At 38.6% G+C, this 23967-nt stretch overlaps 1 protein-coding gene across 13 annotated transcripts in view; it reads right to left on the bottom strand.

Moving 5' to 3' along the window:
• ANKS1B (ankyrin repeat and sterile alpha motif domain containing 1B) overlaps nt 1-23967 on the bottom strand; it is a 1105230-nt gene that overhangs the window by 275428 nt on the left and 805835 nt on the right. For all 13 annotated transcript variants that reach the window (XM_086712566.1, XM_025926383.2, XM_086712564.1 and 10 more), the window contains exon 17: nt 13829-13981. In XM_086712566.1, coding sequence (XP_086568692.1) covers nt 13829-13981 — 153 coding nt within the window. The remainder of the gene's footprint in view (nt 1-13828; nt 13982-23967) is intronic.

Raw genomic sequence — 23967 nt, 5'->3', positions numbered from 1 at the left:
AGAGGTGAATTATAGCCTCCCTTCTTAACTTAATTCTGAGTTGGTCATGTAACTTCCTTTGGCCAATTGTTAGGAGAGGCTTGAAAATACACTTGCACATTTTTGTTTCTTTCTTTTTGTCTTTGCCATAGGACATGCCTGGGAAAGCATGTTAGAGGATGGGGCACATGGAGAAGAGCCAAGTTGCCCAGTTGTCTTAGCTCACAGATCAGCAGACCAGAGCCAACTGCCAGATGTGAGGGAGCCAACTGAGATCAGAAGAAATTTCTAGCCATGTCCAGCTTAAATCACTGACCCACACACTCGTGAGCTAGACAAATGCTTATTGCTTTAAGCCACTGCATTTTCAGACAGATTGTTGCACAGCATTGCTGTGGCAATGGATAACTGATAATGTGTCCCATAAATCTTGGGAATTTGGAAGCTGCCCCTCCATTTGGCCTCCATGAAACAAAGATTGAATGCTTTCTATTTGCAAAGCATTGTACAAAATGCTCTATTAGGTTATTTTAGTTAATCCTGACAACAATATTACCTAGAAGATAGATAATATTACTCAAATTTTAGTGGCAAGGAAACTTTAGAGGCAAACTTAGGGAAGGTTAAGTGACTTGCCTAATATAGCTAAATGATAGGAAATAAAATGGACAGTTAAACCCTGGAACACTGCTTTTAGAGCCTCTGTGCTTTTACTGTAGATGCTTACTGCTTATGTTACTGGTCCCCTCATCTCATCTTTTCTTCTGTCCACCTCCATCTCCTTCAGGAGAAGATCGTGTGTTCCAGTTTGGGATGCGGAGACCATTTTTATGTTTAGCTGCCCTTAATACTACTTTCTTACAGCTAGTGTAAATGGCCATCTTCCCCATTAGTCTGGAAGTTCTTTTGAGTAAGTAAAATACTTACTGTATTTTCTCCTATAGCTACTGTGAAATAGAATTTTTAAAAAGATAATGATCTTATTTAAGTTTGAGAAAATCTAATTATCTCCCAAAAGCAATTTATACTGAAGTAAGACTCTGAGAATATATATATTTATATGTTAAACACACACACACATTTAAAAATGGCACTGTTATCCCAATCAATCTAATTGGTGGAATGCACAGCAGAGGTCCCCCCCGCCCCATTTTGTTGGACAGCTTTAGGCATATGGTGTTTGAATTTGGAGTTTGATATCTACAAAAATAAAACTCTCCTGTTTCATGTTTTATTATACTAGTATTGTAAACAGGGATTGATATAAAACTGGCATCAAATTTGCAATTAGTTTCTGTATTTAAGAAATTGTTTTATAATTGTCACTTGCAATGTACTTTAGGTATGCTGCCACCAGGTGGCGGAAGAGCGCCAGGCAGGTCTGTACAGTAAGGAATTTACATGTTTTCTGAGGTTCAAGGTAATAGCTTTTTGCTTGAGTTCAAAAATAATTTCAGACCACAGATATTCAACTTAACACAATACATGTCTGTAGCAAAATAGCTAGACTTAAACTCTAAATCAATCTTAAACATCTTTAAAGCAGATATAAATCCTAAGCTACAAATTCACCTACCTAATCTCTCTCCTTTTCAGCATTTTAAATTATTTCCATAATGGGCTGATTCTAACACAAATCTTATATACACACTTTAGTAAAAATGTTAATCTTTATGATTTACTCTGAGTATTTATTGTTGATCTCTTTCATCATAGCTTATATGTCAGGCTTCAAAATTCTTAATAATTTTCTTTTAACAAAAATACCTCTTTGGCTTCCACTTCCTCTAAGAAGACAGAGGCTCATCTTTTCAGTATGATCTCAGATCTCCTCCCAAGGAAGACCCAAAGCATTTCTCCATCAGGATAGCACGAAAAGTGTATTTGCATTTTATGGAGGATTTTTTTCCTTTTTATTTTCTACACTATAGGAATAATTCATTAGAATTTTTCCCCTCTCAAAGCTCCACAGAGCTAGTTTACTGTATTTACCTATTTAACTGCAACATCAATGAATCTCCTTAGCAACAGGCTAAGTATCTCCAGAGAAGAGTTCTTAAAGAAATAAAAGTCTTAAAACCATATTAGAAATCTAAGCAAAATGCAGAATAAAAAGTTAATGGACTTCATTATAATTAATAATACTGTATATTTACAAGGAGCAATTTCAATGTAAAGAAAGTATCAACTACTTCGAGCAGCAGTCAGAAGTTCCCACTCTATGGGTCATCAAGCAGAAACTTTGGAACAGATTCTAGAAGGTTTAAGATTATGGATGATAAGTTGAGAATGAGTACACCCCTATACTGAGCCACTCCCCTGCTCTGCCCTACAGTGTTTTGTTTCAAGAATAAAGAGGACTGAACGGCTGAGAATCAAGGGTCAGTGCTATGTAGTTGGGGGAGAAAACAAAAAGAAACTAGCAATTCTGTACCTCAGGGTGGTCGGAAAAAAAAGTTGGGGGAAGATCCTCAGCAGCTTTATCCTGAATGTTGCTACACGAGCTGAGAGTCATTCTCCCTGACATTCACCCACTCCTGGAGTGCAGATTTTGAGCAGTGCTAAGCAGTGAGGGTTTGGGTGGGGCTGGTAGGGAAAGATGCTATCTGTTGGGAGGGGGAGACTGAGAGGACAGCACAGCAGAAAGGGGCTGGAGTTGGGAAGAGGGCAAGACAGAGGTTGAGCAGTGATTCTTAGAGACTGGACTTTGCATATTAAACAGGGCTTTCTGGGTTCCAGAAGGTGAGGACTGAGAGTGAGAAGCAAATGGCAACTAAGCTGTGAATGCAAGCTCCAGGAGAGCTGGCCAGCAACCAGCCTAACTCTGGGAGACAGAGCTGAGGAAGAGAGAAAGAGAGAAATTGAGGCAAAAGAAAATAAAATAGAGAGGGAAGAGAAAGGGATGGGTGGTAAAACTCTCATATGATTTTGAGTCTCACAGAAAACCTGTGAAGCCAGTGGGCTGTAGACTGTTAATGGAGGCCCAGAGTTGGAAGTGACTTAAGGTCACACACTGAGTGGCAGAGGTAGCACTCCAAGTTGAGTGACCTGATTTCAAGATACAGATGAAAGAAGGGAGGGTGCATTTGAAACACTGACACATACCACATGTCCTACCTTTACTTTATAAACAGTAAGTAAATTTTTTACATAACCAGGGCTTAGCTTTTTAAGGGTCAAACCTGAAAAGTTTTAGCCACTATTGAAAAGCATTTCTGAAATGTTTTATATTTGTCCTAACCTTCTTTGAATACTGACTATAATTTACCCTCTGCTTGATATGAGGGATATAATGATGAAAATTGAGTCTATATTTATGTATTTCCAATTGAGAGATACTCCCAGGTTCTAAGGAGACAGGCAGATTTTATTGCTGTCACGCCTAATACGTTTGTGGCTTGAAATAGCTGTATGGCAGAATCAGCTGACTCAGCTCCTTCCCTCCCAGTCAGTTCTTCTTGAGTGTTGGCTTCTGGCCCCTGCCTACTCTTCTGATCATGTCATTCTCCTGATTAAAATCTTTTTAATGGCTCTCCACTGATTATAGCCATGGTTTTCAACCCAGCGGCACATTAAAATCACCTGGGGAGCTTTTAAAAGACTCCAAGTGCCCAGATGCCATCATCAATGATTTCAATTCAATTGTTTAGCTATGGGCCCTAGTTTATGGGGATTAACCAAAGTAGCATGGATTTGGGCTTCCCGCCAAGATGGAGTAACAGGGATTGGATTCATCCGCACCCTGCTTTCACCTGAAACTACTAAAAAGCCTGACAATATTTGAAACATTGATTTTGAAGATGTTGGAATGAGGCAATGAAGGGCCTTGATCCCTGAAAGATGAGAAACATAGTGAGACCTACAGTTGCCCCAGTTTACCACCTTGAGAGAATTCCCAGGCGATGATGCAGGAGGAGGAGTCCAGGGAGCCTGGAAGACTCTTTGCATTGAGAGGCTGGAGATGAGGGTCTAGGGAGACTGAAGTGGCTGCTGTGTTTTGGGCAGAGTATTAGAGCAGAGGAAGTACTGATCAGCACATGCATATGAGGGAACTATCTGAGGCCAAATTAAAAAAAACACCTACCTGAAAAGATTAATGGGGATAGTAGACAGAGTTCAAATGGGGTGGGTAATAGTTTGCACTATTCAGACTGGGAAATCTGGAAATTCATAGGACATTGTTAGAATATTCAGAAGCATATTGTCCCATTAATGGAAGTATTGGCCATGGACTAAATAAATGATGCTCTAGGCTTGCTTGACAAATATTCAAAGCAAGACCTGAAAGGATCAGAGTATATCCATGGAGCTTTTCTATGTCCCAGAACAAGGGTCAAGAATATTTACAAGAGTACAAAAATATCCTACACCCAACAAAGTAAAATTAACAATGTCTGGCATGCAATAAAAATTATCAGGCACGCCAAAAAATTGAGGAGAAAAATAAGTCAACTGAAACCAATCCCAAACTGATAAGAGATATTGGAGTTAGAAGATGAAGGCATTAAAACAGTTATTGTAACTGCATTCCATATGTTCAATATGTTACAGGAAAGATCGAGCATGTTAAATACACATATGAAAAAAGATAAAAAAGACTCATGTCTAACTTCTGGAGATGAAAACTATAATCACTAAGATAAAAATACACTGGGTGTTAATAATGGCAGATTAGATATTACAAGGAGAAAAGATTAGTGAACTTGAAGTCATATAATAGAAACTATCCAAATGAATCACAGAGAGAAAAAATATTGAAGAAAATGAACAGAGCATTGGTGAGCTGTGGTCCAACTTCGAATAGCCTAATATACATATGATTGGAGTTTCCAAAGCAGAGGAGAGAGAATGTGGGACAGAAAATAATATTTTAAGAAATAATGACCATGGTGCAGCAACTATGGAAAACAGTATGGATGGTCTACAAAAATTTAAAAATAGAATTACATATGACCCAGCAATCCAACTTCCAGGTGTATATCCAAAAGAATTACAAACAGGATCTGAAGGAGATATTAGCACACTGATGTTCATTGAGACATTATCCATAATATTCAAGAGGTGGAAGAAACTAAATGTCTGCCAACAGATGAATGCATAAAGAAAATGTGGTATATACATGCAATGGAATATTATTCAGCCTTAAAAAGAAGGAAATCCTGTTATATGCCATAACATGGATGAACTTTGAGGGAATTAAGTCACAAAAAGACAAATACTGCATGATTTTACTTATGTGAGGTTATCTGATGTAGTAGTCAAACTCTTAGAAACAGAAAATAGAATAGTGGTTGCAAGGCATGGGGAGAGAAAGAATAGGGGAATTTTTGTTCAATGGATATAGTTTCAGTTTCACAAGATGAAAATTCTAGAGATCTGTTACACAACAATGTGCATAAACCACTGTACTTATACTCAAAAATGGTTAACATGGCAAATTCTATGTGTTTTTGACTACAGCAAAAATGACTGTGGGGATGGTTGCATAACTGTAAATATACTAAAAATGATCGAATTGTACACTATAAATGAGGAAACTGTATGATATGTGGATTACATATCAATAACGCTGTAAAAAGTTCAGGATATTACACAGTAATGAGAGAGAATAAATAGTCCCACAACTACGTGCCATGTGATATAAACGAAGAAGCTCCATGCGAGAACACACCATACAAAATGAAGCAAACTGACCTCTGCTGTTAAAAGTAAGGAGGGTAGGGGTGCCTGGGTGGCTCGGTCAGTTAACGGTCAGACTTCAGCTCAGGTCATGATCTCATGGTTTGTGAGTTCGAGTCCCGCATCAGGCTCTGTGCTGATAGCTCAGAGCCTGGAGCCTGCTTTGGATTCTGTGTCTCCCTCTCTCTCTCTACCCCTCTTCCCTGCTTGCTCTCTATCTCGGTCTCTCAAAAATAAATAAAAATGTTAAAAAAAATTTTTTTTAAAAGTAAGGAGGGTAGTTGCTTTAGGGGACTGTGGGGAGATTAGTGACTAGAAAGGGCCATGAGGGGCCTTTTGGATGCTGGTAATTTTCAAGTTCTTGTTCTGGGTGCTAGTTACATGTGTGTAAATTTTTGGCAAAAATACAATGACATACAGTATATGGATTTTTGTGTGTATGTTATACTTCCATAAAAAACGTTTTGAAAACTTGAAGGGAAAAGGAGAAATACAAGAATTTAAGGGGAAACCAAAAAAATTAAAAAGAGAATGACCCCAAAATTTCCAAAGTTAGTGAAAACTATAGACCTCATATCTAAAAGCTCAAAAAAAAAAAAAAAAAAACCTTTACACACAGGAAACATAAGAAACAGTATATCAAGATATATCCTAATCAAATTTTTCAAAACCAGTAATAAAGAGAACACCATTAAGTGCAGTCAGAGGGAAAAAAAGACAAGTTATATACAGAGGAACAGCAACAACAACAAAACCGAAAAAAGAAAGGATAACAGCAGATGTCTCATCACAAATAATGCAGGAGAGAGGATGGTGGGTCTACATCTCTAAAATACTGTTACTCTAAAATTCTATATTCAGCAAAAACAGTTCTTTAAAATAAAGGCAAAATAAAGTCTTTCTACCAGCAGTCCCACAGAATAAAAAATGTTAAAGGAAGGTGTTCGGGTAGGAGAATGACAGCAGATGGAAATATAGTTATAAAACAAAGGAATGAAGAGCAGGAAGGGCTTTGTGGGTGTGTGACCTGTGAGATTACACAAGAGCCTGTTCTTCCAAGGAGTCTATGCTTGGCTTAATGTTCTGTCATTGTGTTAAAAGTTTCAAATAAGTTTTGAACAACGGGTCCCCTATTTTCATATTTCACGGGACCCCCAAATTATGAAGAATTAATAATGGTCCTAATGAAGAGAATACTTTGCAGCCCATGAGATGAGAGTGGGGGAAAGGCTGGGATGCTGAGCTTGGCTTAGGTCATAGGTTCAGGTGTGGAATGTGGAAGGCTATAGGAAGCTCCTTTGGAGGAAATTAGGAATGTTTTGATTTTAATCAGAAGAGTGAATGAAATCTGGGTGGGGAAAAAACAACAGTTGTCCACTAAAATAACTTTTTTTACAGTAGACATTTCTAGATAGAACATGATTTTCTTTTTTGTACAGAGGTGGTTCATAAATGGCTATGATCAGAGGGTTTTAGTTCTTCATGAAATTCATTTGTTTGCTGAGTGCTCTCTTCAGGCCCAAATACCTTGTTTAGTTTCTCTCTCTCTCTCTCTCTCTCTCTCTCTCTCTCTCTCTCTCTCTGTGTGTGTGTGTGTGTGTGTGTGTGTGTGTGTGTGTGTGTTTTACTAATTCTGACATCAACACTTCAGTAGTGCCTATTCCATAATATTGACCCCGAGGCACTGCAAGTTTGTAAATTTACTTTGAATTCAAAACAAAAGCTATATTGCTTCCAGTGAAGTTTTAACATATAAGTGTATTCTACTGTAGTATAATTCAATCTGAGTGTAGAGCAAGGCTCTAAAGTTGAAAGCAGCATAATAGGTGCAGATATGCAAAATATGCTGAAAGGTAGTGGAGCCAATAATGCCAGAATAGCGCATCACCACCCCCAGGCCATATATGAAAGGGCTAAAAACCACTGGAACGGGGGTATTTATTTGGGAGACGATTATTCCTCTCATGTATGGAAGGGAAAAGGGTGCTTTTTCCAAAACTTGAGCCAAATGAGGGAAGCTTCCAGAGAATTCCTAGAAGAGCTTGCAGTTTAGATGCAGGGAGTAAGAGTAATAGAGTTCATGAGCTTTGTCTGATATGGACCTGATAAAGTCTGAAGCTAGCTGTCCTGAAGTCTTGTGAAGAGCAAGCTGTACTATATATGGGTGTAAGTGAAATATTAAATCCACAGAGAATTTGCAAAGTTTGTTCTACACTTGAATACTCATATCCAATTATTTAGTTTAAAGCCTTTGGCTTTGATTAAAGTTGTTAACATTTGAAGTGTTTAATAATGTAGCCTCCCTGGTGTGGAAATATGAATATTTTTCTCATTGATTAATGTCCTATAGTGAAGACATAACCTTTTACTTAAAATAATTGGTTTGGAAATGGAATTATAACATTTATCTTCCCCTTACATCGCCTTCAATTTATGAATTTGCTGATTATTCTTCTTGGTTGGGAGTATAAGTTACCATTTGCCTTTACCCAATACATGTACACAGACACAAACACACACACTCATACGATGCAAAAAAGACTTTCAAAGAGTAATTTAATTGCAGTTATAGAAATAAGGGTAGGATAGAAAGGAGTGAGAGTTTATAATGCTGATCATGAAATAAAAACATCAAAGTAAGTAATGAGTCTAAATTTGATACTGATGGGACTATATTTCTACAGCATTTAAAACAAATTAAGTCACCAAAGTAAAGATTTAACACAATATTAGAATATGAAATTTGAAAAATTCTTAGTATATCTCCAAGTGATTAGATTATTACGAAATTTCCCTGGAAAAGTAGAAATTAAATCAACAACGCTGCAACAAAAACAAAAACAAAACCCAAAACCAAAAAACTGAACAAACAAAAATCTGACAGTCCTAAATAAAAGCATGATGAAAGTATAGTTTCAGCAGCTACTATGCAAGAAGCAAATGATCTTCTAATCAAGTTACTGCTGTAAAAATAAGTCAAATGATTTTCAAGAGACACATATGGGTATTGCTACCTGAATTATTTTGATTCTACCCAAAGGTATTTAAAACACAACCACTGGGATAAAGGACCTGAATGTGAGATAGGAAACCATCAAAACCCTAGAGGAGAAAGCAGGAAAAGACCACTCTGACCTCAGCCGTAGCAATCTCTTACTTGACACATCTCCAAAGGCAAAGGAATTAAAGGCAAAATGAACTATTGGGACCTCATGAAGATAAAAAGCTTCTGCACAGCAAAGGAAACAATCAACAAAACTAAAAGGCAACCGACGGAATGGGAAAAGATATTTGCAAATGACATATCGGACAAAGGGCTAGTATCCAAAATCTATAAAGAGCTCACCAAACTCCACACCTGAAAAACAAATTATCCAGTGAAGAAATGGGCAGAAAACATGAATAGACATTTCTGTAAAGAAGACATCCGGATGGCCAACAGGCACATGAAAAGATGCTCAACGTCGCTCCTCGTCAGGGAAATACAAATCAAAACCACACTCAGATATCACCTCACGCCAGTCAGAGTGGCCAAAATGAACAAATCAGGAGACTATAGATGCTGGAGAGGATGTGGAGAAACGGGAACCCTCTTGCACTGTTGGTGGGAATGCAAATTGGTGCAGCCACTCTGGAAAACAGTCTGGAGGTTCCTCAAAAAATTAAAAATAGACCTACCCTGTGACCCAGCAGTAGCACTGCTAGGAATTTACCCAAGGGATACAGGAGTACTGATGCATAGGGGCACCTCTACCCCAATGTTTATAGCACCACTCTCAACAATAGCCAAATTGTGGAAAGAGCCTAAATATCCATCAACTGATAAATGGATAAAGAAATTGTGGTTTATATACACAATGGAGTACTACGTGGCAATGAGAAAGAATGAAATATGGCCCTTTGTAGCACCGTGGATGGAACTGGAGAGTGTGATGCTAAGTGAAATAAGCCATACAGAGAAAGACAGATACCATATGTTTTCACTCTTCTGTGGATCCTGAGAAACTTAACAGAAACCCATGGGGAAGGGGAAGGAAAAAAAATAAAAGAGGTTAGAGTGGGAGAGAAAGCCAAAGCATAAGAGACTCTTAAAAACAGAACAAACTGAGGCTTGATGGGGGGTGGGAGGGAGAGGAGGGTGGGTGATGGGTATTGAGGAGGGCACCTTTTGGGATGAGCACTGGGTGTTGTATGGAAACCAATTTGGCAACAAATTTCATATATTAAAAAAAATAAAAAAAATAAAAAAAACCACAACCACTGTAGTTAGATTTTTAAAGCTATTCTTGTACTTCTGAGCAGAGAATTAAAAATGCTCTAAAGCTGAATTTTATTTATTCATTTTTTTGATGGGTACTTTTATCATTATCAATATTGTAGGGTATCATAAGCATGGGTTAGAATTATTTCCTTAGTAAATAATGATAAAGCCAACGGAAAGAAATGAATTACACGTTCTGCACTGAAATTCACACATTAATAAATTTAATTTTTAATTTTAATTTTTTTTAGAGAGTGAGTGTACACATGAGCAGGGCAGGGGTAGAAGATTAGGGAGAGAGAAACTTAAGCAGGCTCCATGCCCATCACAGAGCCCTATGCAGGGCTTGATCTTACAACCCTTGAGATCATGACCTGAGCTGAAATCAAGAGTTGGACACTTAACCTACTGAGGCGCCCCTACACATTAATAAATTGGGCAGTGTTAAAATTTATTTCATCTAACCAAATCTCTTTAGTAGGTACACAGTGGTAAAATAAGTTAATGTTGTTTTTCATAATTGCAATACTTTTTTTTGTTTGGGAAATGGATCAATTTCATAATTATCCATATATATTTCATGGAGGAAATATGTAGTCCTTTTATCTAACCCCCCCCCCCCGCCCCGCCATGTAGAGTTGTCGAGGTTATCAATAGCAGTAGGAACTGTTGTGTACACTTGGTAATACCTTGTGCAAGGCCTGAGTGACCTTCTGAGTAAAGAAAATTCATGTACTTATGCACTGTTAACAAGTTTTTAGCTCTCTTAACAAGCCTTTGGAGAAGACTATAATTCAAGGTAGAGATTTATCCCACTAGCATCTGCAGAGGGAACAATTTGCCTGACAATTGTCTCCATATATTCATAGAACATGAAAATATCAATACAAAAGTAAAAGTAGTATTAATGATGTTATTAATGGTAGTAGCAGACACAGACAAAACAGAGCTATTAATCAAACAGCTTCTGAATAGGAAGCATAGATTAGGTAATAAAAGGAAGAATTATTGGCATCTGCTCAATTCTCTAAGTCTAGACACACATGGGCCTGTAAAACCTTACGTCTTAAAAGTTTCTTTGTGCTTGATTCCCACTACTGAGAATGCTGATATTAAGAAATAGGAGTTCCACTACTCTCTCATCCCTATACTTTGGGTGGTGTTGTGACCAAAATCTTCTATAGATTATTCAAAAAACCTTGTTTTTCAAAGGCAATAATGCACTCTGCCAAAAGAAAGATCTTTGGGGTCTTTTTGAAAGATTACAATTTCAAATGTATTTGTAGTTTTCTTTTTTAAAAAAATTTTTTTTAACATTTATTTATTTTTGAGACAGAGAGAGACAGAGCATGAACGGGGAAGGGGCAGAGAGAGAGAGGGAGACACAGAATTGGAAGCAGGCTCCAGGCTCTGAGCCATCAGCCCAGAGCCTGACGCGGGGCTCGAACTCACAGACCGTGAGATCGTGACCTGAGCCAAAGTCGGACGCTCAACCGACTGAGCCACCCAGGCGCCCCTGTATTTGTAGTTTTCAAATCACAATTTTGTATAGTTTTCATTTTTTCATGGAAATACTTCAAATAAACTTATACTCACTGAGTTACTGTTTTCAAATATCAAGCAAAATACCATGTGGCATTGGAGGTTTAATCGATACGATTCAATGATGCTGAAGGTATTTGTAATTATAGCAGCAGCCAGTCTCCCCTCCCTTTCCTCTCCTCCCCTCCACCAACAGACCTCTGTATCAAAGACAGCCTACCCTTGCACTTTTCTCTTCACTTTATACACAACAATAGTTATTGAAGTCATTTGGTTTCCTTAAAATGAAACACTCATTACAAAGATTCAGGATGTGAATTTCTCTAAAAAGCTGTGCTCTAAATCAAAGTAACTGCACATTCTCTTCAGGCTAGAAAACCACAAATTATGGATACTTAATAGAGAATTACTGGGCCCATATATTATATATGTGATTATTTTATATTTGGATGTCTTCCCTCATTATTTGGGATAAATTAAAGTCTTTAATTTGAGACCAAAGCTTTGTAAGCCAGAAGGCACACATTGTGACTTTCTTTCATTTGAAAACCCAACAACCCTGAACCATCAAATGAACTACCCTTGTAGCAGTACCAGTGAGCATAAAAATTTTGTTCTCTGATTTCCAAGTCTAAAGGTGCAGACCAATTTTTGTTTATAATAAAAATATCGATGGAATTAAATGACTTGCGTAGCCTCCTCATCAAGGGATGAACTTGCCCATATAGATGTCGTAAACTTTAAATTCTATCAGCTTAAGGAAAATATACTGGGTTGGTGTCAGATGCAGATGCACTCCAGGCCTAAAGAACTGGCCTCAAGAGGTAAGACACAGTGACTATGTTGTCCAAGTCTGATACAATGCTTGTGACAGGCACTTGTCCCCAGATTGAAGTCAGACTGTATTACAGCAAATGTAACCAAAGGGAAAATACTTAAAGACTCTGTATGGGTGGAAAAGGCTATTATTCTGTCCCAGCTTAAGGTTGGCTGGTGTATGGGTGGTGGTGGATCAATCTCTGAGCCCTGACATCAAACCTGGGGCCTCAGAGCACCACTGGCCCACAGTCATTGTAGCCATCCTCAAGGGACACAGTAATTGAACAAGGATGCCTAGGCTGCTGGCACTCCCAGCACTGGGAAAAGTGTGGTTCAAGCTCACATCTTAAATGTTAGCCCTGGCATTTGGATTTTGAGAGACTTATCAACCTGCTTCAGTGATCCTTGCTTCAAAGAAGACATTTTATAATAGAGTTCTATTGGAATCCCTTCTTTTCAATGAGGGATTACTGCTAATGCCAGTTAAGTGAGTGACTCATGTGCTATCTAAGTATTTGTTCTTCAGTGGGGAACAACAGTATTCAGGAGACGATATATAGAGATATTTGTCAAGTTGTATCATTACCATTGACTAGAATGTCACTTAATTGGAAACATGTTTGTTTGATCTATGGAAGGTGCCCCTTTAACAAATGGCTAAGAGTAGTCATCAAATGAATATTGGATTCTCAGTGGAGAATTGAAATCTTCTTGATGCAACTAAAATGCAATACAGTTTCTGTTAGTTCCACTGTGTTGCCACACAGACTAAGAACAAAATTAATCAGAGGCTTTTAGTCAGACAATGGGTTTCTTCTGAAATAATGATAGCTTTTGTGAGGGAGTAAGGACAGAAAGCAAAGAGGAGCTGATGGCAAATTGGAAGAAGCAGCCAAGAATTTGTCCATTTAAAGTGATTTTTGGATTAAAGAATAGTTTTCAGTGGATGTTCTAGAAAAGATATTATTTTTAAAACAGACTTTTAAAAGCAAAGAATAATTAGTTACTTAGTTACTACTAATAACGATCATTTAAAATAATTAATGACATGAAATATGTGGAGACTGGACTTTTGGAGAGAAAGTGGTATAAACAGAAAAAAATCTCTTTTGAATGATTAGGTATTTATATGCTTTATCTTTCAGTTTATGAGTGTTTTTCTTCAGTTTTAGAATATAAAATTTAAATCTAAGAAATTCTCTAAAAGATTAAATGATTTTTCACTGCCTTTAGCAAAGAAATGTTCATGATGCCAAATATAATGTGAAGGCAGGATAATTACATGTTACCTCTTCATTTCTTTCATTCCTTGATGCCATTAGAAATAAAAGAGCAGTAAAAATGAAATGAGTAAAGTATCAGCATTAAAACTATTTATGCGGACCTAGTTGATCTCTTTGGGCTTGAATACATTTAAAGCAGAAGGCATATCTGCAAATTCTTGATGGATGTCCAAACAGCAACAAAGAAAGAAAAAATTACCCACCTACAACAGGAAGTTCATTTACAAAGGGTGAATGAGAAGGTGTCTTTAAGAGACCAACTTACGTTAATAAGTTCAACCTCCCAGATTTTTTTCAACAGGTCCATCGATGTGTAGCCATTAATTAGAAAGGCTTTGGTGTAGTCACCTAGTTCAATGGAATCCAGCCACTCAGCAACAGAAGTGGGATGATAGCCATCATGGCCAATGGGTCTCATCTGTAATTTAAAAAATCACATTAGGATTAGGTTACTTTGTGTTCTGTCAAACAATGGATTTTGCCACTTGGAAATTCATCTGATGTGAAGCAACAGATCTTTTTGGATAAGAAAATAAGGAAAACCAAAATACTTTACGCACAATTCTAAATCATTGATAATTTTCACGCTGAATTAGTTTTCAAAACTGCACCCAGAAATTTCTAATGTAGTTGCTATCTCCACTCCCTATTTGAGAAAACAAAATATGTCAAATTTCTGTTATAAACATTATTGACAGTCTGTTGGATGGAATTTAAAATCATGTCAGTTGAGCAGTATTAAATTCAATGCTGAAGGCACAAGAAACTGTGCTCCCAAAATGTAGATGATAATTCTCATATGTATAACATCAAAGCATGTGAAAATAATGCATGACTTAAACATCCAAAGGAATTCATGCTTATGCAAGACATGTATTGTAGGTAGTGCAAACACGCTGGAGAAACATACTGCCGTGTGAAGCAGTGAAGAAGAGGCTTTTGGGTGTTTAGAGACCATGTGTTCTGCATAGACTCTACAGTATGTTAGACATGAATAGAGAACTTGCTGGCAGACAGGTTCCTATTTTTTGTCAGCTATATACAGATTTTTTTTTTCTTTAGGAGAACAAAGAAGTGTGACAGCAGCATAATGTTTCTCAGTTTAAATTGGAGTGTGAAAGTAATTTAAGCAAGAGAAACTTCTGGGTTTAAAATTTTGTATGATTATTCTAGTCTTTTAGCTTTTATTTGGAATTTTAGTTGAATTTGTGGTTCTTGGATTTTGAAGTAACTCACTTCTAAGGCTTGGCGTTGCTCTGGATGCCATGCGGTGTATCTAATACTTCAGCTATTATGGACAGGTGGTGCTTCAGCAACCGGATGTGATCCTTCAGTGAAATTCATGATGGGAATAGCAAACTGGGCAAAATACATAGATTTTCCTCTCCCTTCAGATTCAAGGAGATAAATATTAATGGAAATCTAGATGATTCTGATTTGTTAGCAGAGAAAAGATTAGTCTGGTTGTCAGGGATTCAGATTTTAATCCTAAACATGGTAGGCTTTCTGTCACTATGCAGCATTCTCATTTTGGAGATTCTTCTCACTCTTCCATTTGTTTTTCTGGATTCAAGGTGTTCATTAGGGATCAACACCTGTGAAAAGGAGGGATGAGAAGCAGAGTTGGGCAGAAGAAGAGATGGATTGTGATGGGTCCTGGCGAAGCTCTGTAGCAAAGGTCATGCTATTCGAGGTCATGTGCTGGGCAGCCTTTGTGCCCCATCATTCAGCTGGATATGGCTGCCATGGGAGAAGCATGACTCTAGCGAGGCTGCTCTCCATAGCAGAGGCAGACCCTGCAGATGCTGACAGCTGGAGGCTGTCTGCTGACCACTCTCCCTGCTGCTGGGCAAGTCCTTCCTTGATGACAGAGCCTGGAGGAGCATTTCCGTGTTTTCCAGAATATTCTGGACCCGGAGTCACCTAAGGTTAACGTTTTGCCACGTTTGGTTTCTACCTTTTTCTCTACACCCACTTCCTCATTCACATGCACACAACACACTTTGTTTTAGGTGAACCATTAGAAAGATGTTTTTTCACCTAACACTATTTGCAGACATCATGAAACTTCACCCCTTGATGCTTCAGTATGCATCTTCCAAGAATAAGGGCATGCTCCTACATAGCCATAGCAGCATCACACTCAAGAAGTTTATCATTGATAAAGTTATATTATCTAATATACAGTCCATATTTAAATTCCCCACATATATGCCAAATAGAACTTGTAACTTATTTTCCTTCTGGACAAGCTCAATCAAAAGTCAAGGCAATTATATTTTTAAGGATTTCTTCTGCCTTTTTCTCTCTTATTCTTCTGGGATTATGTTTACTACATCATTTTTTAAATTACTTTTTCTCCTTTCCTCTTTCCTATCGTTCCCAATCTATTTTCCATTTTGAGGCTTAAATGTCCTCTATTGGGAGTTATGGTGTAACTCATCATTTGCATGACAGTCTGAACTGCATCAGGCTTTTTGTATGTCACTTGTACATTGGACTGACCCAGTTTAACTACTCACTGAATGTTTGTTCAGTAACACTTAACACAATGTTTATTATGCAGTAGCTACAAATGTAAATGGCAACTCACGGTTTGTAAAATGAAGTTTAGTGGCAGTTGCAAATAACTGAATGTTGTGTATGTGTAAAATTGAAGATTAGGATCCAAAGCAGAGGCACAAAGTATTAAGTACCTCATATTCTATAGAGTTATAAAAACATTGGGCTAGGGATATTCTCCAGTACTTATTAAGAGGTGGTTGATCCAATGCTACTATGCTGATTACTCACTGCAGCTTAGGAAACTCCCTGACTGTCCCAGTTGACAGAAGGAAATAACTGGAGAAAGGGCAAGAAGGAAGGGAGAGAAGCTCATTGGAGTTGAAATTAGCAGCTTGGCAAAGGTCTTACTGTTAGCCATCCAGGATCTGATGACCCCAGCAGTAGATACAGGGGATAAACTTAGGAAGCCTTGAATCAGTCTGGGGTGGAGTCAGATGTCCCATACCAGAGAACTCAGCGCGCACACGCGCGCACACACACACACACACACACACACACACACACACACACACACTACTCCTTTGAGAAAGCAATTACTTGTCATCTGCTACACAGAGGTTGGTTGATGATCAGAGTTGGCCAAAGAGTGGTGGTGGGGATACCAACTAGACCTCTTCAAAGCAAACCCTATTAGTGTAAAAAAAGTTTGTTTTCAAACTGAGGGTTGATGGGGGGTGGGAGGGAGGAGAGGGTGGGTGATGGGTATTGAGGAGGGCACCTTTTGGGATGAGCACTGGGTGTTGTATGGAAACCAATTTGACAATAAATTTCATATATAAAAACAAACAAAAAAAGTTTGTTTTCCCCTCCAATCCCTCCTTCTTGCCCCAGTGGCAGCAAATTTAGAATCAGAAAAGAGAGAGGTACCAGTCCCTTGGGGTAAGCCTAAACTTGGGAAGGGGAAGGTCAAAGGGAATAAAATTAGAGGCTTAAGTGGATTGGAACTGAGTTTTTAATATTTTACATGACTGGAAAGTTATTGGATATGTCTGAATGACATTAAAAATGACAGAGCAGCTGAACTTGGTTGAAGGTAGGATTGAAAAAAAAATAAATCATATCAGTATCTGACTAAACGCAGACTGCTAAGTAATCTGGTTACTCCCGTGAGGCGAGTTCTCCCTGAGCAACCTTAAGGAGGTGAGAGGGAGGAACGTGTTTGGTGGGAGAATGGGAGATGGGAACAAGGTAGAGAGCAAGAGTGAAGAGAACCTGGAGATGAACATGCTGATGTATACGGGGGCAGCGTTGATCCAGCCACTGACTTGATAAATATTTAGTTAGTGTCTGTTCTGATGAATGTTGTGGAACAGTACAGAACAAAACAGTCATAGTCTCTCCCTCAGGGAAATTAATAACTCTTAATTAGAAAGTATATAAACAGATGACCAATCAATTATGAAGGCTCTGCATACCTGAATAGAGGAAAGCATTAGAGCCAAATGAAGTTACAAAATTAACTTGACACGTATTTAATGGTATGCAGAGTGGTTACTGTGCTGCACAATAATTTCTTTAGAAGCAATTCTTCCATCTGTTCTTTCATTTCTGTTCCTACTGTCACTACCCTGTTTAGGTTCTTGTTAGTGCTTACAAAAACTAACGCAAGAGCCTTCCACGTGGCCTCCCACTTTTGGTTTCGCTTATATCATGCTGCTGCATCAGTTTTCCAAAAAGCCAGGCTTTTAAGTCAACGCTTGCACAAAAACCTATAGTGGCTCCTTCTCGGTAAAAATGCAAATGTCCTATTCCAGAATTCTAGGACAATTGCGATCAAGTACAAACTTATGTTTTCAAATTAATCCCATACTACTCTGCCATGTGTACCATAAACAGTATATTAAGTTGCTAGCCATGCCATGAACATGTGCAAGACACTTTTGTATTTTTGCTAATATTATTTTCCATGCTTGGAATGCTTTGGCTTCTATTTCTATAGTGTTTCTTCAGGATTGGTTTCTCTTCTTGAGCTTGAAGATACAAATTTCCAAAAATTTGCAGGATTTCTCACATAGAGGGACTATAGCTATCACATAACACAAGTCAAAAATGTATCTACTTCAGCTCACAACCGGCCCTCCCTCTCAGTTTCCAATCTCAGTTAGGGGGGAAGTATTACACCATTTCCCAAGTAGATGCTCAGGAGTCATCTTACTTTCCTCTTTCTGTTTTACTATCATATTTAATTAGGCAACAAGTCTCATAAATTTGATTTTAGTTCCCTCCTTCCAAAGTGGACTTTGGAACCTGACAATAATATCTACTTCAAGTGTTGTTGTAAAGATTATATCATATAGGGCATGTAAATTGCCTATCACAGTACTTTGAATATAATACGTCTTCAATAGCTCAGTTTTCTTTCCTCACCACTGCTCTAAATTAGGTTCGTGCTTATTCTTATTTATTTATTTGTGTGTTTTTTTAGCCTATGCTTTGAAACTGCATAATACTGAATCCTTTGGCTGCTAATCCTTTCAACTTCTAATCAAGATTCTTCTTTCCTCTGTCATCCCTCTCTTTTCCTCACTTCATTCCTTTCCTATCTTGTTTTAAAAAGGGTTTATGCCTGCTAACCTCTTTATACTCTGCCTTCCCCCAGCAGATAGCTACTTTTCAGAAATTCATCTAACAAGGCCACTCAAGTAGATTGAATTGTTATTTATAATTCCTCACTTTCTTCCTGTATTAGAATTATGTCTCTGTGCCCTTTGCCAAGGGATCTGCATTGTATCCACTGTGATTGGAGTCACTTCTCCATCCACTGATGTTGGCCATGTACTTGCTTGGCCAATGGTACAGGTAGAAGTGTCAGTGTGACAATTTATAGGTAAGGAAGGCTCTGTACTTCTGTGACCTACTCCTCCTTTTGTGTTTTTATGCTCTAGTATAAGAATAACAAGTGGCTGAGCAGTCACATAACTGCTGGTCCCAGGAGAAAGATGAAGACTTGTGGAGCAAACCTAAATGTAACCCAGAGCTTAGAGTCTACCCTGGGTCACTAGAGTTTGGGCAAATCCAGCTGAAGTTAGATGAACTACAGCTGCCCTACAAACTTGTAAGAAAAATAAATGTATTTTTTTGTTGCTGTAAAGCTTTGAAATTTTGACATGTAAGGGAAAACTAATACAGTCATTTTTAAATTTCAAAATCCTTGGTATTTATATGAGCCAGGGTTCTCCAAATAGAGCTAATAGGATGTGTATACACACATGCACAAGTTCGAAATCTGGCAAGTCTGAGATCTGCAGGCAGGCTGTCAGACTGGAGACCCGGGAAGAGCTGATGTTGCAGCCCAAGCCTGAAAACAGTCTGGAAGCAGAATTCCCTCTTTTTCTGTGGAAGACCTCAGTCTTGGTTCTTGTAAGGCATTCAGTTGATTGGATGGAGTCCCTCCATATAATGGAGGGCAGTCTGCTTTACTCAGAGCCCACTGATTTAAATGTTTATTTCATCTAACTAATGCTTTCATGGTGACATGTAGGCTGGAATTTGACCAAACATCTGGATATCATGGCCTAGCCAAGATGACACATAAGGTGATCCAAATTGTTTAATTTACGAGTCCAAAGGCATCTCCATGAGACTGAGAAAGGCCAGGGATGCAGAGCTGAGCTAACATCAACATCCTTCCCAAGCTTTCTGGCTGTCATCTAGTAAACATCTATGTCCTGCAGCTTTACTAATCCAAAACTCAGTAATTCTGGATCTTAGGAGTATGATTTCAGGGGGCATAATCCATTTTATAGCTCACATACCTCTGTACCTTTGCTCAAGCCATTCTCTCTGCCAGGAATACTGTTTCTCCTCTGTTCTCCTGTTGAAATTCTATCCATTCTTAAAAGGTCTTATTTAAATATTGCTTCTTCTGTGAAGGCTTCTCCAATGCTACTCCTACTCCCAAGTCAAAATTAATCATATCTTCCCCAAGATTTTTGCAGTAATTTTCATATAATTCTATTATAGCTAGAGATGTGAGCATCCATCTTCTTCATTAGACTCTCACCCTTCTGATGAAGAAACGAGGTCTTAGCCATTTTGTCGTCTTTTATGTGCCTAGTGGAGCGTCTCATACATATCAGGTATTTGCCAAATGTTTATTAAATTAAGTGATTTAATGAACACATGAAGATTAAGTGACAAATTAACTTTAGTGGCATGGAATCCAGTTGTAAAGGAGATTTGTATTTTGTACTACATATTATGAAAATGAGGGCTATATTTATGCCTAACATTAATGTTGCACAACTACTTAAAATGATTACAAACTAAGACCCAATTACAGGTAATATGCTGTGTTACAAAATGCATTGGGCTTTGTTTCCATAGCCCAGCATCTCAAATCTTCTATTAACAAGCTGTGTAACTGAGGGCAAGTTACCTCACCTCTCCAAGCTTCAGCATTCTCATCCATAAAATGATGGTGTTGGGAAAATGATCTCAAAGTTCCTACATAATTCCTAAATCTTGCAATTCTATATTTTGTAAGTTAATGTCAAATTAGTGTCAGATTTATTTATCCAGTAAAGAAAATAAGAAGCCCAAAGGCAAAACTAAATAAAATAAAATAAAAAATACAACACAGGACATTTAGGCTAAAGATAAGATGGCATCCATACTTGTTTCATGAGTCGCCAGAAGCATCCACAAGGAGCACTGTGACTCTTTTTCCAGCAGGAACATCTGGCAGGACAGAGCTAGACAGAGACAGCTCCAGTAGCTGCCAGGCCTGCAGAACTGCTGAATATGAATGGGAGCTAGGCACAGTCTGTAATCTGAGAGGCAGAATGGTGGGTAGGCAGTAGGCATTCCTAACAGAGGGTCACAGCAAGGCCATCTGATTCAACACGTTGAATCCCAAAGTGTGGGGGAAATCTAAGCTGGGACAGAAATTGGAGTCAGCAGTGAAAGAAGCTTCCAGGTCACCTTCAATCTAAAAGATAGGTTCCTTGCTCTAGAGTTGCCTTTTTTTTTTGTCTTCCCATGAGCTGGAACATAAAGTGTCTGTAGCCCAGCTTTGACTATACAGGCAAAGTAATACCCCAGAGTTTGGGAAATGCTTCTCAAACCTTAATGTACAAAAGAATCATGTGGGAAATCTTGTTAACATTCAGGTTCTAATTCAATAGGTTGGATGGAGAATTTGAGATTCTGTATTTCTAACAAGCTTCCAGTAATGCTAATGCTGTCAGTCCGTGGACCATACTTTGAGTAGCAGTGCTTTAGAGGATGACAGAGCAACAGATGGAGGGTCCTGGGTTCTTCAAGAATTGCATAGAGCAGAGCCAACTTGTAAACCTGGACTGCTTACTTCAAGATTGTTACGTGGGAGAAGTAAATGTTCTATTCTTTAAACCACTACATTATGGAGGTTTCTATTCTAGCAGCTTAGCCTTTCCTCTAATACAAACAGAATTGAAAATAAGGGAATTTCATACATAACATTTAAGGAAGCCTACACTTCCATTTGACAGTATGTTGCACTGTCTCTTGTTTTGTGAAGCCATTAATTTTCACATCCGTTGCCATTAAAAGAAACCTCATTTCCTTTTACTGTGTTTGTTGGCATCTTTTTGTCAATCACACTGTCATCCCTTTGTGATAAACTATGCAAGCGATAAGAGGGGGAAGTTGTGGGAAAACCTCAAGTATCTAGCTTTGACACCTTGTATCTGGGTACATGGTGATGTTACTAGCTGAGAAAGAGAAGAAAATAGACTGAGGTGACGTGCATGATTCTGAGATATGAGAAATTATAGATGCTGTGGAATTGTGCTCTAAATTTGGGGGAGAAGCCTGAGGAGATGTAACTTTGGGCCTCATAAGAGTATAGGTGGGTGTCTTGGCTCCTCCACTTATTAGCTGTATGACCTTGAGTAAGCTACTCAATCTTCCCTAGCATCCATTTTCTGATTAGTAATGTGAGAGATAAAATTAACATCTACCTCTGGGGGTAGTCATAGGCATTCAGTGAAACAATGCAAGTAGAGTTTAGCACCGTACTTGGCACACAGAAACACTCAATAAATCTTAGTTATTTTTACCGTAAGTGGGAGCTGAAATCATGCATGGATGAGACCGCAGAGGGTGTGTAGTGTGAGAAGAGAAGTGGTGTGAGGACAAACCAATACTTGCAAAGTGAAAGATAAGAAGTATACTCAGGAGGCCAAAAAAGGAATAGTCAAGACAAGAAGGAAAGTGGGGGAAATTTAGTTTCAAAGAAGGTATAGTCAGCAGTGATGGAATGCTGCAGAAAGGTCTACTAAGATGAGGACGGAGAAGGGTTCATGGGATCTAGCCTGAGGCCAGGCTGCCCTGGGTTGAGATATAGGTTAGAGATGAGAAAGTAGAAAGTGCAATCAGAGCTATTTGAATTATATAAATGGAGTCTGCATGGAAAGAGAAGGAGGGAGATGGAAGGTTTGAGAAAGCACAAGGAAAAGGCATTGGAAAAAAGTGAGAAATGAGGACTCGGGGTTGAGGAAGGTCTGCAATACAAGGGAATATAAGTCTAAGGGTGCTATGGAGATTGAGATGACATAGAGGGCTTGTCTTTTGCTTTGAGATTTTGCTGGCCTTTCTTGGAGATTATAGGATCAGAGGCATAGATGGAGTAACTTTGGGGTTAATAATCTTTGTGTTAAAACAATTGTAAGGGCTTGGACTTGGTGAGAGCTGGATCCTTGTATGTGAAATACTGGTAAAGATCCTCCCATAGTCAGGGGCAGTCATCCCTGGAAACAAACACACAAATCTGACCATCATTTATGTAAACCTACTGGTTGCAACAGCCCCAATGGACCAGTCTCAGTGAGACTTAAACTTGCCTATGAAGCTACAATGGACTGTGGCTTCTCTTTTCCCACCTGGATGTACTTTGTACTCACAGACTCCCTGATATGACTTTTGTAATACAGACAGCTGATGTCGTCCAATGCCCCCCTCTATTCCTCCTCCTTGTTCTAGCCTCTTTTGCTCTGTCCTGCTGCTACACAAGACTCAGACTAACAGCAGCCCTGAAAATAAACTGGGACAAGCAGGGCTAGCAGGTGCATGCTGCCCAGTCCAAATGCAGGTCCATCAAGTAGTGTGAGGATCAGATCTCCCATAGGCTTTGAGACTTGGGCTTAGACATCACTGTGCTGTGTCATCAGTGGCTCTTAAAAGACTGACTGAACATGAAAGAGAAAGGTAGATCCACTGACCACAGGGCCCCGGAAAAAAGTCTATCCATTGCCATCTAAGTGCTATTGCAGTGCAACTTTGCTAGGAGAGATACGTCTGCGGAATGGATAGGACTATTAATGATGAAAATGTCACCTAACAATATGAGACTTTGAAGACCCCAAAGTGCTCTCACATACGTTATCTCATTTGTGAGGGGTTTTAGGAGATCTTCAGGAAAATATCCTTTACGGAGTTTGAGAGTCTGGATGCTCCATGTAATGAGATTCTTTCTGTGGGAACCAAAACAATTAAAACACTGTGACTACTGTTAAGAAATGAGGTGTGGCAGGTCTCTGGTTGTATATATGCAGCAGGTGAGGGAGACATGTAACATGTACAAATCTGTGGCTTGCAGTCCCTGTGTTTAGAATCAGGCTCTGTTATGGGTATAATTTCTATAGAAGAATAGGAAGAAATTTAAACCCTCAGAGGTAAGCAAATTGTGTTTGGATGTCATCATGCACTTACAGTTGCATGTAATGGTAGCGTCTGTATTTTTTCCCATCAGCAACTAAGCCTTGCTAACATGGGGTCTCTTGAGTAATCAGACAATTGAAGACTCCTTGCTTTAGGCACAGGGCAGGAGCAGTGTAGGAGTGATATCCGGATATTACT

Source organism: Puma concolor, chromosome B4, assembly GCF_028749965.1.
Source record: "Puma concolor isolate L17-30 chromosome B4, mPumCon1.1.hap2, whole genome shotgun sequence".
NCBI lineage: Eukaryota > Metazoa > Chordata > Mammalia > Carnivora > Felidae > Puma > Puma concolor.
Note: the sequence above shows the minus strand (reverse complement) of the source record. Positions and strands in the feature narration are given on the sequence as shown.